At 35.5% G+C, this 17,692-nt stretch overlaps 2 protein-coding genes across 3 annotated transcripts; both read right to left on the minus strand.

The window, feature by feature from the left end:
* Positions 1-283: 283 nt before the first annotated feature.
* On the minus strand, positions 284-11,437 carry LOC112801327 (stromal processing peptidase, chloroplastic). Its single transcript, XM_025843996.3, has 25 exons — positions 10,988-11,437; positions 10,502-10,769; positions 9,944-10,170; positions 9,671-9,869; positions 8,810-8,857; positions 8,473-8,580; positions 8,171-8,359; positions 7,794-8,090; positions 6,775-6,876; positions 6,132-6,266; positions 5,752-5,976; positions 5,299-5,502; positions 4,778-4,948; positions 4,319-4,468; positions 3,364-3,501; positions 2,988-3,215; positions 2,738-2,890; positions 2,438-2,549; positions 2,218-2,335; positions 1,821-1,941; positions 1,643-1,723; positions 1,290-1,391; positions 994-1,144; positions 779-913; positions 284-636 (listed from the first exon to the last, which is right to left on the minus strand). The coding sequence occupies exons 1-24, from the start codon at positions 11,158-11,160 to the stop codon at positions 819-821; spliced, it is 3,795 nt and encodes a 1,264-aa protein (XP_025699781.1). The 5' UTR covers positions 11,161-11,437; the 3' UTR covers positions 284-636; positions 779-818.
* A 4,088-nt stretch (positions 11,438-15,525) lies between these two features.
* LOC112801329 (histone acetyltransferase MCC1) lies at positions 15,526-17,670 on the minus strand. Of its 2 annotated transcripts, XM_072237164.1 has the most exons (6): positions 17,466-17,670; positions 17,178-17,379; positions 16,915-17,098; positions 16,369-16,468; positions 16,047-16,275; positions 15,526-15,896 (listed from the first exon to the last, which is right to left on the minus strand). In XM_072237164.1, exons 2-6 carry the CDS (start codon positions 17,282-17,284, stop codon positions 15,764-15,766), a joined length of 753 nt encoding a protein of 250 aa, XP_072093265.1. In that variant the 5' UTR covers positions 17,285-17,379; positions 17,466-17,670; the 3' UTR covers positions 15,526-15,763. The 2 variants fall into 2 exon arrangements, with proteins under 2 accessions (XP_072093265.1, XP_029154172.1); XM_029298339.2 differs by having other exon boundaries at positions 17,178-17,670.
* Between the last annotated feature and the right edge of the window lie 22 nt (positions 17,671-17,692).

A 17,692-nucleotide genomic window follows, 5' to 3' on the forward strand; every position in this document is an offset into this window, starting at 1 on the left:
AATCATTTGAGAAATTAATATCAATCGGTGTCATCGGTCCCTACTCCGCTAGCATGGCCTAAGGCCATTGACTCGAATCACCATCAAATTTAAACCGAGCAGCAACACAAACCTACCTAAGATTTGCATAAAATTATGTCTGTACCATGAATCAATTAAGGATTCCACAAATTATGAAGAGCGAAATAAGATATAGTACAGCTTAAACAAAACAAGTTAATAAACGACAGAGGTCCCCGTGATTTGATGGGAAAGTCTAGTTTAACGAGTTCGAAAACAATGATTTACAATTTATATAACTACACTTTTATTCGACAAAAAAAACAATGTGTTTGTGGCCAGAGAACCCCAAAAACAATATGGCCCAACGGATGAAAAAATGGGACCTATACATCTTAGTGGTGAATTGCTCTATATTTTTCTTCATTCTAATCCTATAAATTTTGTTAAGTACAGGTAGCAGTAACATTTTATTTGTGGTTCAACTAAAGATACAAAGATAAATGGGGGAAATCAAGAACCACTTGTCAGGTTGATCGAACATTTCACTGTAGACTTGTTTGAATGTGAAGTTAATGAATGCATGTAGCAGCTTCTTCGAACCACAACCAGTTGTCGTACTGGCAATTATGGCTCCTGTACACAGTACAGGTGCAAAAATTTGTGTATAACGCTCAACCAATGCATATACAAGAAGAACAGAACAAAGTGTAGAGAAGGATAGAAACTATCATAAAGTAAATAAGTAATTACAAGGAGCAAAGGATAATATACCAACCTCAAGATCATGTAGCAACTCGGGGAAGTACCCAAAAGCATCAGGTAGTAGGACGTGTCATTGTAGATAAACCACGTCCTCCCATGGGAATAACACCTGGATAAGCATCGCCGGCTTCTTCCTCTCCTAAAGGAGCTGCGCATAGCGTCAAAGATTTTATAATTACATAATTTGTAACAAAACTCAATATTAACCATTTTGAGGCTACTACACACCTGCTATATCTTGTTCAGCCTGAGCCCCGGCAACCCCAATGCATGCATATAGAGAATTTTCATCCACTTTCAACTGGTCATATGCACGGTATACATCCTCAATAGTAGCATCTTCATATAGAAATGTTAGGTCCTTGATACAAGATATGTCCTGGATCCCACAACCACCGTTAATAACTAGCACAACTAATATTTAAAATTCCAAAAAAATAATACATTTATATCACAGTTCTTTTCACAATAAAAATAAAGGTCTGAATATATTGCATGTCATGATTCGGACATTTCTATCTCACCTTCCTTGGTACAGAAGAAGCTTGTAAGTGAGCTAACAATCCCAGCCAATAGGCATTAGACTTGATTTCGGCTTCATGTCTCATCAAAAGTGTCCGCTTAGCCTATGTTAGAGAAGAGCACCAAAGGAAATCTTTTAATTTTTAAGCCATGACAAGTATGTCAAAATAACAAGAAATTTTTCTTCAAAGTAAATGACTGCATCACACGGATTCATTTTAGCCAGGAAGATAATAATCTAAATGAAAAATTAATTAAAAAAGCAGGATCACCAAGTTCATTGAAAGAAGAAATGAATAGGCAAAAATCAAACTTGGAAACAAATTATGGATGTCTGCCATATTCAATAACTAACCCTGTCCAGTTCCCTCTCAGTAATTTTATTGCTATGCAGACCTCTAAGAACATTCTTGCATGCATCAACAGCTTTGTGCACCTGCAAAGGAAGGTGAAGATTCTCTTAAAAATTTTTAACACAAGGAAATTGACATAAAATATCAGAGCAGTTCATCTTAAGAGAATGAAGTCCACACCTTGCTTGGAGTTGATGTCACAGAGATCACATACCATCCTAGTTTAAGCCTATCAAACAAGTTTAATTCAAACGATACATCATAGGTCAACCCCAGTGAATCTCTGACAGTTGTGAAGAGCCTGCATCACAAAAACGTAATCACCTAAGCACAGCTGGAAATTTGTTGCTATTAAAATTGTTCAAAAGTGACACTCGTGCATATGATACTATTAAAAGACATCCAAGGCATTAAAATACAAATTTCAACACAAAAAGTAATCAGGGTTGATCCATTTGCATGATGGTGGACCAATCCAATATTGGACAGAAAGTATGTAGGTCAATTTTGGCCAAGTGATCAGCATGATGTCTAAGCTTCCACAATAAGCTAACTACAGGAAAGCAGAAGGAGGTACCTAGAATTTATAATCTCAGCAAGCAAACCCATAGTTATACCAAAGAAAAGAGGATGAGCACGAAGGCTTCTTCTAAGACCACCTTCCATCTGCGGAACATCGGTTTTTGATTGATCATCTGCAGAAGAGATTTTTGATATTCAATGATTAAATGCAATTTGAAATGATAAATTTAGACACACAGCGGAATATTCATATGAATCCCACAAGTATTTTTTACCATTTTTAATTGACTCTAACAGGTCTTCTCCATCTGCAGTAAAACCCCAACGGTTTGGTGCTGGCCCGGCAATATAAGCACATGCCCTTTCATCAGTGTCTTTTAGAAATACCTACCAAAAAGGTATAAAGCAAATAAATGTATGTTGACTATTGCATCAGAGTATTGCCAGTAGAATTTCATGTCAGACAAAAACAAAATGCAAGTAAAAATTGCACTGTAAAAAAAATGTAAGTCGGTCGCATTAGGTTTTGACAAAAGCCATATGCATGTAATGGAAGTATATGCTTAGCTTCTCACTTCTTGAAATTGCAAATCTGACGGAGATGGTCGAAATAAGGGTGGCCTGGGTTCTTCCCCTTTCTTATAATTTCTTGTGGCCTGAGCAGTGCCAAGGTAGTCAAGAATACAGGATTCAATTTCCTCCTCAGTGAAGTCACCTACAATGCTTACCTGATGGACAAATAAGGAAGAGATTTTAGACAAGGATTTTAGTATTTCAACATAATCTAAAAGAACACTGCTTTCAGAAAGAATAATGATGGCAGACCTCCATGTTATCACCAAAAAATTGACTCATTACAGCCTCCTTAACAGATTGAAGGGTTAAATTTTCCAATGATTTTGGTGTAGGCTCGATAAATCGCTCATCACCATCTAGCATTGCAACCATGAGTTTGTGAGCAGTTGAGCGTTCCAAGCTCTTTGGGATAGATCGATAAAATGACAGATACAATTGCCTTGCTCTATCAAAAGCATCATCTAGCCATACACTATGCTGCACAAGGGGAACATCATAACATATTAATAGGCAGGGTTGTAACGATACATACAGTATGCAGCAAAAGTAGTAAAGCTAAATATCATTTTATGCAACTTAAGTGGATAAGAAAACGGCTAACAATAACAATAGAAAAGATGTTTACCTCGAGCACCATGTGGAGGAGTTGAAAGGCAGCACGCATTCCATTATCTCTTAAAGTAAAACGAAACTCCATAGATATGAATTCCTCCGTAGATTCCAAGGAGCAATTAATCAGGTGATTCACACAAAAAAGTTCAACCTGGTGCATTCAGTAAATAGAGCTGTAGATCATTCTTAAATATTGAATTTATTTCATGCGCATATGATGCCATGAATGCATGTATGAGATGTTCCAATAATAGTTTATGGGGGACTAGAAAAAAGTGTAGAGTCAGACATTAAGTACATTTCCCATCAACATTTCACAATATAAAGGAACATGCTAATTGTACATTCAATATAGACATGGGCACACTTTACAGCTAAGAGAGGTCAATAGAACATTCGCGTCTGGATTACGTATTATGATGGCAGTGGCCTCTCACCAATATGAAAATCATAATCACTGTCATGAAATTGTTCGTAACTATACTTTTTAAAACACTATAGTTTGGTTTTTTAATAAATGGTTAGCACTTTCTAATATTCATCTTAGCATATGCATTTTCCTTTTTGTTTATAAATAATCGGGAATTTCTACATTTTTATCAGATCATTGATAAACCTTTTAAATTTAAATTCAAAATAATCAGAAAGAGAAATATAATCACGACATCTTCCAAATCAAATGTTAAACATGAAAAAAAATCCAAGATGCTAACAATAATGGTCTATCATCATCCAAGAGCCCTTGTACCTTGGCAACAAAGTTCAAAAGAAAGAATCAAAATAATTAGTTAAAGAAAACGTTAACAAACTTACCAAGAGTCGCAAGAAGCAACTAGATAGATGAGAATAACAAAAGATAAAATTGCTTGTTTAATGAGGACACATGCAGCTTTCTTGTGAGTCATGTCAAAATAAAAATATATTCCAGACATTAAAGTTCGTAGATATAAGTTAGTTCAGATATTTACTTGCTCCCTTGAGAAATTGCCAACACGACCTCCCTCACTAAGTGTCCTAACACCCAGAATCACGGATCCTCTTGAATCAGAACTCTCAGCAGCTCGTCCTCCACCGACAATCAGCCGCATCACCCCACTTTGTGTTTCTGTTTTTGATATCTGTGACAATAGAAAGCATTAATTAATTAATTATAAAAAATCGGTCCTCTTAAGCTACAAAACCTGAGTTCTCATGGTAATCTCAAAACACTCGATATTACTATGTCTATATATCAGTTGAAAATTGAATGGCAATACAAACATAATGAAAAACTAAAAACTATTTTTTCTTCTTATAATTATTATTGTAGGAAAGAACAAAATGATGCAACACCACAAAGTCATAGCATTAGGAACCCATGAATTGATTACATTATCGTGTAAAAGGAAAAGAAGGTAGTAGCTACATAACAAACTTGCACAGTATACCTTATAGTTAACAGGAATTCCATTTGCAAGACGACGTTGAGTGATCCCAGTTTCCTCATCATGAAGCTTTGTAACATCTGTTTCAGAACTTACAGAAATAAAGGCTGGCTTGCGCTCCTTTTTTAAGTCTTCTAGCTGGGTTGATTGTACTAGTTCCTTTGGCACCTCAAGCTATACGTGTATAAAACAATTAGTTGAAAAGTACTCAAAATTACTTAGAAATAAAACCCCAGCTCGTATATGTAATTGACTCAGCAAAAAAGAAATATCTCAATCCATATGATTAGGGAATCAATTTTGAATCAGTGTGGCAGATATATGGAATGCAAAAAGTTATAATAAAGCCACCCCTCTTAGGTTAAAGCTATTATTGTGACATAACCACATTGAGCATAACCAAATATCAAATACACAGTACCATAGTCTAGTTACAAGTCAGTGGGGGAAAACCAAATACTACCAAGTGTGAAATCAGAATAAACTAACAAGTCAAGAAGTCGATTTGAAGAGGGGTTGAATACCTCAGGCTCTGGCATTATAGGCTGATCCAATCCTGCTTTCATAGCATCTGTAATTTCAGTTGGAGATATCTTGAATTCTGTTTCACCTGCTCCCTCAATGTGAACTTTTGTTGGAACACAAGCAACAATAGCTGCAGGAAGCGGTGCAGTAGGCTTTCCAAAATCAGCTATAAATTCTAACACCTTAGCACCGACAGAATTGACCTGCACCAGAACACATCAATGATTATAAGCATATCCAAAAATATGAGTTACAAGATAACAATCTAACATGAAAGAAACCAATGCCTCATCTTTTGAATGCATGGTATCCACAAATCATTAAGGGGAAAATCTTCAATCTCTATTATCAGGAATAAACAAAAATGTAGCAGTAAAAATTCTAAAAGAGAAGGGTGCTTTAAATAAAGGTAGAAAATAATGCACAAGATACAAGGAATGCAAATGAAATACCTCCTCAAGGGTTACTGTCTCTGCAACAGCAAGTAAGCATTCATGTCCCTGTCTCTGGTCCATAACTCTATGGCCAAGAGCATCACTTTCCATGATGAAATCCAAGTTATCAACAGAAGATACATTATCAATCATGGCTGCAAGGTGTTCACTATCTTTCAAAAGGGCATCTAAATATCGAGTTAATTCACCCTGGGTAACACCAAACTCTTTAAGTCTCCGAACCTGTATCAGACAATTACATCATCTCCCATAAATTAACCCAGCAATAAAAATACAGACCACAGGAAGCATGAAATAAAACCTGAAACAGCCAATGAAACTTAAACTAAAAATTGCACTACTGCAAAGACAAATGTAGCATTAAAGGAGAAACAAACCTCTTGAACAGCAACTGTAATTGCATTTTGCCAATTCTTTGGTTCTGCAGTTATGGTAAGAGTGGTCACAGTACATCCTTCCCTTCCAGAATCACTATGATCCAGTTCAACGGAAGTGAATGGTGGATTTGAACTCTGTAAATTTCATGCGTTACAAACATACTTCAATGATAACGCAAGGATGATCTGGCAAATTTAACAAATCTACCAGGCAGATTTCGTTTCTATTAAAAAAAAAAAACAAAAACAAAAACTACACCACCACCACTAGACAACAGAACTCTCTTTATTTCATGTAGACTAATCATGAGTCAGTAACTCCAATTTCCAATTTTGACAGAACAGAATTCTAACAAGTACAGAACCCCTCAACAGCTTCTGTGGTATTGCTGGAGGGGGCAGCGGTTCGTTTGCATTAAAGCTTCTGTGGTATTGCTGGAGGGGGCAGCGGTTCGTTTGCATTAAAGAGTTAAGACACACAATATGTCATTCCCAGAAGCAGTTGAGCAATTTTTTGCTTAAACCAAAGCACCGCATTGCGTATTCTCAGACACAACAACGTCACATAATTTACCATCAAATAGGTTCCAAAGTGGCTCTAACACGACAAGATCAAGAAGTAGCAATACAGGTTTCATCTCACCTTATATCTTGTATTGATACGAAAATGAAGAGCAGACAAAAATATTCTTTTCATCAAGACGTTACGCAAATCATTGAATGTTTGAACCCTATTTACTGGAATCTGCATAAGGTTTCAGTAAGGTAATTAGTGGAGAGGGTTACATAAGTGTTGTAATACCAAAAGAAACAATATGCATTTGGGGAAGTTCAAAAGGTTAGTGCCATACCCCATAAGTGCTTTACATAAAACAATGATGCATAAATAGTTAAATACTCTACATACATGCCTAGAGGCTTTTTGTTCTTACATGACAAGGACCAAAATACAGGTGAACATGTGCAGTTGTCTACTTTATCCCATATGCCTATATCTTTTACCCTAAGTAGGTCAAAGCCACATCAAGTAATAGCCTATTAAATAGCAATAAGGTAGGAGAATAATCTCTATGCACCAACTTATGTAACATGGTCACCCAACAAGAATCTAAGGAACTATCATTTTATATTGGCCAGTTGCTTATGCTTATATGTCAGCTTCTTGAATTTTTATGGTTTAATTACCCTATTGGTCCCTATAGTTTTACCGAATTTACAATTAGGTCCTTGTACTTTTTTCCCTTTCAATTAGGTCTCTATACTGCTTTTAATTTTATAATTAGGTTCTTCCTAGTGTAAAAAATATTAAAATTAACTGAATATTTCTTCGCAAATTGAGGTATTCATAATTAAAAACCTAATTAGATTTTTGACCACATATATTTTGGGAGAAATATTATGTTAATTTTAACGTTTTTGACATGAAAATGACCTAATTACAAAATTAAAAGCAATATAAGGACCCAATTAAAAAGAAAAAAAATATAGGGATCTAATTGAAAATTTGGTAAAACTATAGGGACCAATAGAGTAATTAAACAAATTTTTATTATGTTAGTGCAAGATAATTTACACTACCAGTAAATAGAAATTATCCTCATATAGTATTTGAATTGTTCATTAGATCAGCATAAAATTAATCATGTATAGCATAAATCATACCTTGCAAAACATATTAATTGAAAAATTTTGAAGCAACTCGTGTTGAAATATTTGTGGTGGCTTCAAATCGCCACTGCTTCCAGGAAGCGACCAATTATGCTTCACAGGAGGACGAACAGCTTGCCTTTCCTTGTTAAACACTTTTGATTGATCAATTGTATTTGCTGATCTTTCAACTGAATTTCCCCCCAGACCAACAGAAAGCTTAGGCACAAGAAAACTAGCCACTGCACCAAATGCGCTTGGAGTGGTGACAGAACTTTTCTCATTGTCTACACCTGTTTGTCCAAAAACAGCCTGCATGCAACAGTGATTGTAAGACTCCCAAATATGGCTATAACCAAACCAAATACTTTGCAAATGAATGTTTGACATACTTCAATCTGATAAACAGTCTTTGTGATGTTATCAATATCCCCCACAATGTACAAGGTAGCATTTGCAGGGAAATACCAACGCTCATGAAATTTCCTAATTTTATCTGCATCCCATTTCTTTATCTGTTCTTCTAACCCAATTGGAAACCTCTTGCTCAGCTTGTTTTCAGAATGCAGATGTTGTAACAACTGCAGTTACGGAAATATAAAGCAAAGCAAATAAGAAGCAGAAATACACTAGTCAATATTGTGCAAAGCATCAAGCTGATGGCCTAAATTTCAAGAGATATTTTGTTCCACACCTGACAATCAACCCGGTACTCTATTGTATTCATCATTTGAAGCTCCGAGAGTATAGCACGTCGTTCTTTTTCAATTCTAGAAGCAAGGAACTTTGGCTGGAAAGCTATCTGCATATATCGGAGTTAGGAAACAATAAGATGTGAGAAAACCCAGTCCAAAAACAACATATCCATGTTTCTCTATTGTCCCCTAAAATTGATTTAACACTGGGTACTCAGGGTAAATTCAGAGCATTAAAATATCAAGATCTAAATAATAAGAAACAAGCATTAAAGCTAATATATACATTTTACAAGAAGTGGCTTGTATGATAAGGCAAAAATTAATAAAGCATACCTCATTTAAGGCATCTAGAACAAATGGAAGCAGATCACCATCAGAGTCCTGACATAAACCACTATAATCAATATCAACAGAAAAAATTCAATGCACAAACATGACAACATAAATTGAAAGCTAGGCTTGTTAAATTGGCTTGTGGGAAGAGGGCTACAGTATAGGTTTTGTAATAGTCCCAGGAGACCCTAGTTCTATACCCCTATTTCACAGGGACCCCTCTGGAGTTCTTACAAGCTAGGGGTTAGAGGCTCGTGACCTCCACCCCCGATTCCCTCTCTTGCCACACCCTGAGAGGCTTTCCCTGTGGGGAGATTGTTTTGGATGATGAACAGAAGCAGTAATCAAGCACTAAACAATTCACTCATTGACTATCTGTCTCTTGAGAACAATGAAGTTTTCTTTCCTAGAAATTAAGATCAACTATGTCGCTAAAGGCTTTAACACATTAAATATCATGTGGACTCCCTTAGGAATGCCATTAATACTTCAGAAATGAACACAAGTATTATTTATTCCCATGCCAATGACAAAGATGAACCATCATATCACAAAAAATTTACAGATCAGATCAGCACGTTCAACAATAATAATAGGACCTTTGTCATACTCATGATTCTTCTTTTGTGAAAATCCGCCCATTCAATAATATATGCTACTGTTAAAGATATAAACTATTGATTCAATTCATTACAATGTCAAGAATTTCCACATATTCTTGGGCAGACAGATAATAAATTTCATATTGTTATAATCATCTATTTAATTTAAATTATCCAGTAACAACACAGAGTTCAATAAAAAGCAGAGAGTGAAAAAAAATTAAAATAAAATTTAAAAAAAAAAACACGTGCCCCAAACCTTGGTGCTAGTAGGGGCATGGATGTGAAACACTGTATGGTGGAAGTCAGTATAAGCATTTGAACGAGCTCCTGTGCCAAGAAGCTTCTCACGTTTTTTACTTCCAAGGAAAGCAACATGTTCAATCATATGAGCAATGCCTTGCTCATCATCCTCTTCATCTATTGAACCCGCATGAACTTCCAAGTGTGCTTCAAACCTAAAATTGAATCAGTTGGGACTACTTAGTTAACAACGAATGCAAGCTAGAGAATCAGTATTTATAGAGCTTACCTGTTTGGCGGCACTTTATTTGGCAAAATGAGATAACGCAACCCATTCTTTAGCTGGCCTCGATGCAACTTAGGGTGATATGGAAGTTCAGAATTTAGACACTCCTCAATCCGCTCTCGTTCAGAATCAAATAAACCTAAATCTTGCTTTTCAGAAATACCGTCTGGCCAGGCTGTACTTGCTGCATGAGGCTCATCTGGACCAACTGTTGCATGTGGAATTTGAGCCTGCTTGACCAATGATCAAAGACAACACGAACAAAATCAGACATCATATTTGAGAAGAAAAAATGGACTTGTCGAACAGGAACACATCATAACACTAGACGATTAGGCTATAACAATTCCCATACTCTCCAGATCTACCAATGTATACCAAAATCATCAATACTTTCAATGGTTAGATTGCAGTTGCACTAAATATCGGTAGCACAATAACTGTTCAGTAACAAAAATATGAGAAAATCCAACGCAAATTTTATCTGAAACAAGTTCTGGCGACATAATCCATACAGTTATATAAGTAGTTGTAAGACAGAAATGAGACTGGAATACTTACAGAGCGACGTTGGAGTCTACTCTTCGACAAACAGAATGACGATTTATCCAGAAAAGCTCCAGGAACGAATCTCGGAAAACTTGTGCGGCGTTTAGTGGCGGAAGCACGACAGCAAGAGGTACAGCTACGCGTATGTTGCTGCGGCAACAAAAACGACTTCGTCGCGAGTTCACCGAAGAAGGAAGTGGAACGTTTCCAGGTAATATCTCCCTTGTTCCGTCGCAAACCGAATCCACCGCCATGAATAGATTTATGCGTTCTCCTTCCACTGAAACAGAAACAAATGCAACATACTCACATCGCAAAATTGAGCTCGCTCCGCGCGTGGAGTGAATCGTGAAACGAATAATTGCGAGGGAAAAAAACCGAAACTCTATATGAGTATAACAAGAAATTATTATTATCGGAAAAACATAGGTGAGCTTGTAATTGAGCAATTCAGATAATAAGTACCGAAAATTGAAGAGGAAATGGAGAGAGAAGTACCTTGGAGAAGAATAAGGGAAGAAGAGGCGATTGTTACGGAATCGAGCGTGAAAACGAGTGGAGTATGGAGAGTTTGTTGTGCGAGAGTTAGTATGAGGAGGAAAGAGAAGAGAGGCACAAGCTGCTGAAGTAGTAGCAGAAGACGCCATAGCCATAGCCATGGGTTGAGACATAGCAGTAGCAGTTACTGTTAGCTGCTGCTGCTTCTTTCTTCTTCTTGTTCTTCTCCTCTCGAGGGAGGTTAGGAGAGAGGGAGAGGAAAAAAAAATCAAGTGAGAGAGGGTAGAGGATGTTATTATAGACTCCGCCAACCAGCTGCACAGCCACACCCTCACCTCTTTGTCTTCACTTCCAGATTTTTTCTTTTTTCCTTTTTTCTTTTAATTCACTTGCCGTGAAGAAATGATCCTTTGTCCGAAGCTTTACTCCTCCAACACAAACGAAAAGAACGCTAATAACAACAACAAATATCTAATATCGTCCTAATCTCTCTTTTTTTTTTTGTGATATCTTTTCTCTAATTTTTTTTGCTTTTGGATCTGTCTTTTCTCTGATTTGATTTCCCAAAATGGACCCGTATTGCAGGCCTGCTGAGCTCAGACGCACAAAAATATGTTGGATGCAGACCAAAAACTTTTACTAGCCCATAATATATGATTTTTTTTCATAAACATCTATATCTGTCTATCTATAATATAATTTATTTATAAATGATATATTTTAAATTAGTTTAGTTTGTGTTTGGAGTTAGGACAAGCTTACAATCGAAATGATTTGATAAAATTTGGAGTAATGTTATGTATACTATAATTGTGTTACTTTTCTTGTATAGTTTTTTATTTTAGTATTAAAAATAATTAATAAGAAGTGACAAAACAATTATTTTTTATATAATAAAAGAATGTGCAAAAAAGTAGTGCAATATCATTTCTAATATCCTAAATATTGTAATTTTTTTAAAGTTTCTGACACATTCTATCATGTTCAACTCTGATTTGGCTTATCTTTTCCAGACTCGTTAGTCTATTGGATCGACGCGTTAACTAGGATTTACTCAATTGCTAATACTTGAATCAGCACATTTATCAAGGCTCACTCAATCGCTGATGCAGCTATGTCAGCCACTTCCATGCTGCCACATGTCAATAAACTGCTGACGTGGCATATTTGTGGGACCTTTTTAAGGTTTTTTGGTGTCCTCTCTTTAATTTTGTTCTCTATTTTTGAGATTTTTGCTTCGTTCTTATTGTTTTCACATTTTAGAGATATATTTATAATTCTCATGGAAAAATCAATTATTTTTCAACCATTCTGTTTGCACCATATTTTCCGACAATTTGTGACCTTTTTAGTAGTTTTTTAGTAGTTTGTAGGGATGGCAATTTCCTCCGACAGGGCGGGTATCCGCGGGGATTTACCCGCCGGGAGACGGGGATGTAGACATTTTTTCACCCGTGGGGGGGGGGGGGACGGGGATCCGCGAAATAAACGGGGCGGGGCAGGGAGCAAGGTCCTCGCCCCGTGAAGACCCGTATAATATCCACATATACAAAATTACTAAAATATCCCTAGTATATATATTAGTTATGATTTCTGAAACCCTAACTCCTAACCTCTCCTCTCTACCGGCCGTCACTCACTCACTCTCCTCTCAAAACTCAAATTCTCCTTCTCCCTCTCCATCCCTCCTCCATGCTCACAGCTACTCACCGCCCTTATCCACTCTCACTGCCTTCACGCTCACCGCTGCTCACCGCTGCTCACCACCTTGCCCTAGTTCCTTTCCTTTTCTTAGATTTGCTCTGCCACCCTTTTCACTTAGACACTCTCTCTGCCATCCTCCTCCACTCAGACACTCTCTCCTCCGTCCAGCACCTTCGTTCGCACTCACTCGCGCGCCTGACATCCAACCCTAGGCAGCGATAGAAGCGTTCTTCGCCGTCGCTATCTTCATTTTCTTCGCAAAGACGAAAGCTATTTTTCTTAATTTTCATCTACTTGAAGTATTTTTTGTTTCTTTCATTAATTGTCTTGTGGTTTATGTGATTTTCTTTGATTTTATTTGAATTTCAATCAATTATCTTGTGATTTTACTTCATATATATATGTCCTTCTATTTTTTTGGCAATGCAGTGGCTAAAAAAATTGAAATTGAATATTTGAAGTTAATTGTTACGTTGTGAGGATATATGGTTTATGGATAGTTGAATATTTAAAATATTAATTTTTGAATATTTAAAGGATTTTGTTATGTTTTTTATGAAGGTTGAGGTGGATTTGTAGAAGATCTTTGATTGTTGATGGCTGGTTTGTGAATTTTGTGTAAATTTTGTTTTTGGAATAGTGATGGATGAATGTAAATTGCTGTTTGATGTGGCTGGTTGATTAATTTAGTATATGGTTGTGTTAAAATTGGAAACATGAATATGAATGTTTTTATGGTTTGATTAATTTTTGGTATTTGATTGATTTGGTTTGGGTATAGATTATGAACTTATGAGTTATGACTAAATATTGTTGGTGATGAAGATTATGATTGTAATGGTAATTGAAGATTTTTGTTTATTTCTCTGAAATTTTTACTTTTTAAAGAATCCGCGGATATCCGCGGAAACTCTGATCCCCGGCAGATACGGGATCCCCGTTACCCGTTGTGGGGATGGAGCGGGAACGGGGACGGGTTATGGGTGGCGGGGACGAGGGGGGGCATGTCCCCGCCCCATGGGAATCCGTTGCCATCCCTAGTAGTTTACCATTTTTCTGTAAGTTCACCATCTTTTTTACAGTATTTCAGTAGTTTGCCACTCTTCCAGCAGTTTCATCTGCATTTCTTTTCGACAGTCCATCTGCACTTCCTCCAGCAGTTTCATATGCACTCTATTCTAACATTTTCGTCTGAGCTACGTTGTAGCAATTTCGTCTACGTTCATTTTTGTCAATTTCTATAGTTTTTTCTTATTGAGTAGTTGAGAATTAGATCAATAGTAGTTAGTAGTTCACTACACAAAAAATAGCAGATTGCAGCGATTTTCTATCGGCGGTTATCAAAAATTGCCGCCAAATGAAATATTACGGCGGTTGATGCAGCGGATAAGAGGAGGGCTGCCAATTGTTTGGTATTTTCCGGTGGTTTTAATATAACCGTTGCAAAATGGATTATTGTAGCGCTAGTTAAGCTATTGGCGGTGGTTTTTTTTTCAACCGCCGCAAAATACATCTGACTTGTTTTTTTTATAAAATAACCGAGTATAATTTACTTACGTTATCATTACTTTATTTGAGAAATATGTTTGAATTACTGTTACTTAAATCGTTAGACCGTTTTTGTATTTGTTTTACGAAAAGAAAGTTAATCACTTATAAAAATATATTTTGATTAATCATGTGAACAAATTTACAAATTGAATTTTTTCGTTTACTATAAGATCTTTTAAGTTTCCTTCAAGCATAACTGTAAAAGGAAAAAATAAGTCAATATCTAAAATTTTTAACATTAAAACAAAGTTCAATCGAGTATAAAGATCGAAATTTTTAAAGTAGACAAATATGTAATACTACGACCCAAACCATTAAATTAAAGTAACCAGCCTTAATGTTAAAATAAAAGAGGCAAAATCAAAGAGGCTAACAAAGTTCAATCAACCATTAAATTCTTAAAAAATTTTTATTTTAATTAATTTCTAATAAATTAAAGTTAAAAAAACAAAAGAGACAAAATAATAAAAAAGTAATATGAACATAGTTATTAGAACCGAACTGGTAATCGATCCGATCATATAACTAAGTTACCGGAATACTGGTTCAATCGATAAGTCACAGGTTGAACCGATTGACACATTCATAATTAAATATGAATATAAAAAATAAATTTTTATTTAAATTTAATTTAATTAAATTATATATAAATTATAATAAGACAAAATATACATATATATATATATATATAAGGTGGTTATAATAATTATGATCAAATAAAAAAATTATAATAAAAAATTAAATGCCAATCAAATGTGTTGATATGATATATATAATTATTAGCACTATATACATTGAATAGTCATTTGGCTTGTGACAATGTGACATTGTTAAAGCTTTTACTTCTCACAGTTCCCATGTTGTGGGTCTATTAGTGGAAGTGCGGTTTAATGATTGACTGTTTTCGGTTCGACACGAACCATCCAGTTTTCAACAGGTTTGATCGTCGTTGACCGAGTTACAAGAACAGTACAAATAACTATTAATGTTATTTTTGTTTACTTGCTATTTAGCGGCAGTTGCACTGCAAAATTGATAGACATTTTGTCGGCCAGCTATGACAGCGGGTAAAAACTGTCACAAAACCAGTTCATAATTCGTGACAGTTTTTAGCGGCTAGCATAAACCGCCGCTAATTGTTTGCTTGTGACTTATCTTTCAGTGATTATTTAACCGCCGTAAAATGTTTAGCGGCAATTCAAAACCACTGCAATATTACTCTAGAACCGCAGCTAACTGCCGAAAGTGTTGTATTTATATCTTATATTTATGATAGATGTTGATTGTAACTATATATAACTTGTATCTTGCATTCATTTTATATACTTGAATTCAGAAATCTATTATCTTGATCTCCTGCCTTAAGTTTTAATAATATCTACCCTCCTATTTGACAAGTGAAGAACTATGCCAACTATTACAATGAGAGTCACAAATTATTTTGGGTTAAATTTCAGAAAGATCCAAATGATATACTTCATAGACACCAAAAAATATCATATACTACATATAGAGTCGAGTCTAATGGCAAGCTAACTTGCCTCTGTTTTGTTGTGTACCACTTTTCTTGCTTTGAGATGTATCAGTCTTCATTTTTGTCCCCCAAGACTCCAAGCCGCTCCTCACACAGCTCAACATTGATATCAGAACTTCGCTGAAACATGACACGATGAGATGATGAAAAGTTATTACAATATAAGCATTTCATGTTGACGCAAAGTCCGGAGAAGAGTATCACCTAAAAGTAATTAGAATAATAGTTAACAAGGTAAGGCATGAAAATTTGATGGTAATTTAGGCTTACAATGGCCAGCGATGAAAGCGACCGCCATTGAGTGGGTAAACAAATAAGTATGCATCCGAATGTCTGCCATCGAATGAATAATACTTTGACAACTTTCTTACTAACTTGAAAGACATTTTCTTGTAGAGATTGACTGCTGCCTCGTTCTCAGAACTCGAATGCAAGTAAACAGCGCGGCAACTTTGAATCATAGAAGCATTTTCAATCACCTTCTTAAGAAGATCAGAAGCTGCAAATGCATATGCATATGAGATGATGAGCCACACAAGTTAACCAGTAATAATATAATTACAACTTACAAGTGCCAATCAGAAATTACTACCTATTCCATGATGTCTATACTCCTTCACCACTCCTAGCGTTAAAACATGGACTAAAGTTTCATCTGATTTGGCTAAGTCATTTCCATGGATACTCACTATCTATGTCAATATTCATGGACAAAACAAACCACAATTATCAGCACAAAATTCTGTTACATATTTTGGCCTACCCTAATCAAGCCTCATAGTATGGATATTGAGAAGCATAATTGTTATGAAATTACTTTTCTCAAAAGTTTAAGTAGACAAGAAGAAGCATATAAATAGTTATATTTCTAATAAGATTTTTTTATTTACGTAAAATTTTCATAATTTGTTTTTCTTTCATGTTAAAATTCTAGACATTTTTGTCACAGAAACTCTAATATTATGTCATAAAATCACTTCTCCTAAACGTTTAAGCCGAAGAAAACACCTAAATGATTATATCATTAACAATAATAAGATTGGCTTAAGAAATACATGGACTTAAAATCCTAAGAAGATATCAAATTGTAAGTGTATTTCCAGCACAAGTTCCTCGCAACAATGTACTAACTAAATACCTTTTTCATAACATGCTTCAAGTAATTAACATAATTAACCTCAACTTCTGCTGCAGGAACAATCCGAGTCGTCACAAATCCAATTAGTTCATCACTCTGACCATCACTGCGACTCACGTCGACGGCTCCCCACGACTCGGTGCCTCGCCCGTTAGCCACATCTTGGTAAAATTTAGATTCATACCTGAGAATTGTGAACATTATTACTGAAGACATAATTATATTTTGAAGAGCTAAAAGCATAAGTCAATGAGAGAACTAACCTGATGGGAAAAAGTTGGTCATGGATACGCTGTAAAGTGTGTTCATCAGAAGGTTGTATTGACCTGTACTTTATTTCTCTCTTACTAAATACTTCTTTATTTTCCATTGAGCTTAGAAATTGTGGAATAATACTAGCTAAGTTACTATTACTACCAATCAAACAACAACAGCTTCAGCATGTCATCTTCAAATTGATCATTCCTGAATATCAATTTCTGAGTTTAAATTAAACTACTCATAGAAACTGAAAGAAAAAAGTCAGAACAGAAATGAATTAGATAGATAACTTGAAAGAGAAGATGAGATGGTGATGCTTTTTGGCCAAAAGACTTGTAATTGGATCTATAATCTATCCCCAGCAACGCAACGCAACGAATCTCCCCTATTGTTTTTTCTTTCACTATTTACTCTTCTTTATTTATTTAAACAATATAATCCTATAATCGTATTTTTTAAGAAATCAGCTTGTGACACAAGTTAAGGGGAAAAATAAAGGGGGAGAGAGGGATTGTGA

This window comes from Arachis hypogaea, chromosome 5, assembly GCF_003086295.3.
Source record: "Arachis hypogaea cultivar Tifrunner chromosome 5, arahy.Tifrunner.gnm2.J5K5, whole genome shotgun sequence".
Taxonomy (NCBI): Eukaryota; Viridiplantae; Streptophyta; class Magnoliopsida; order Fabales; family Fabaceae; genus Arachis; species Arachis hypogaea.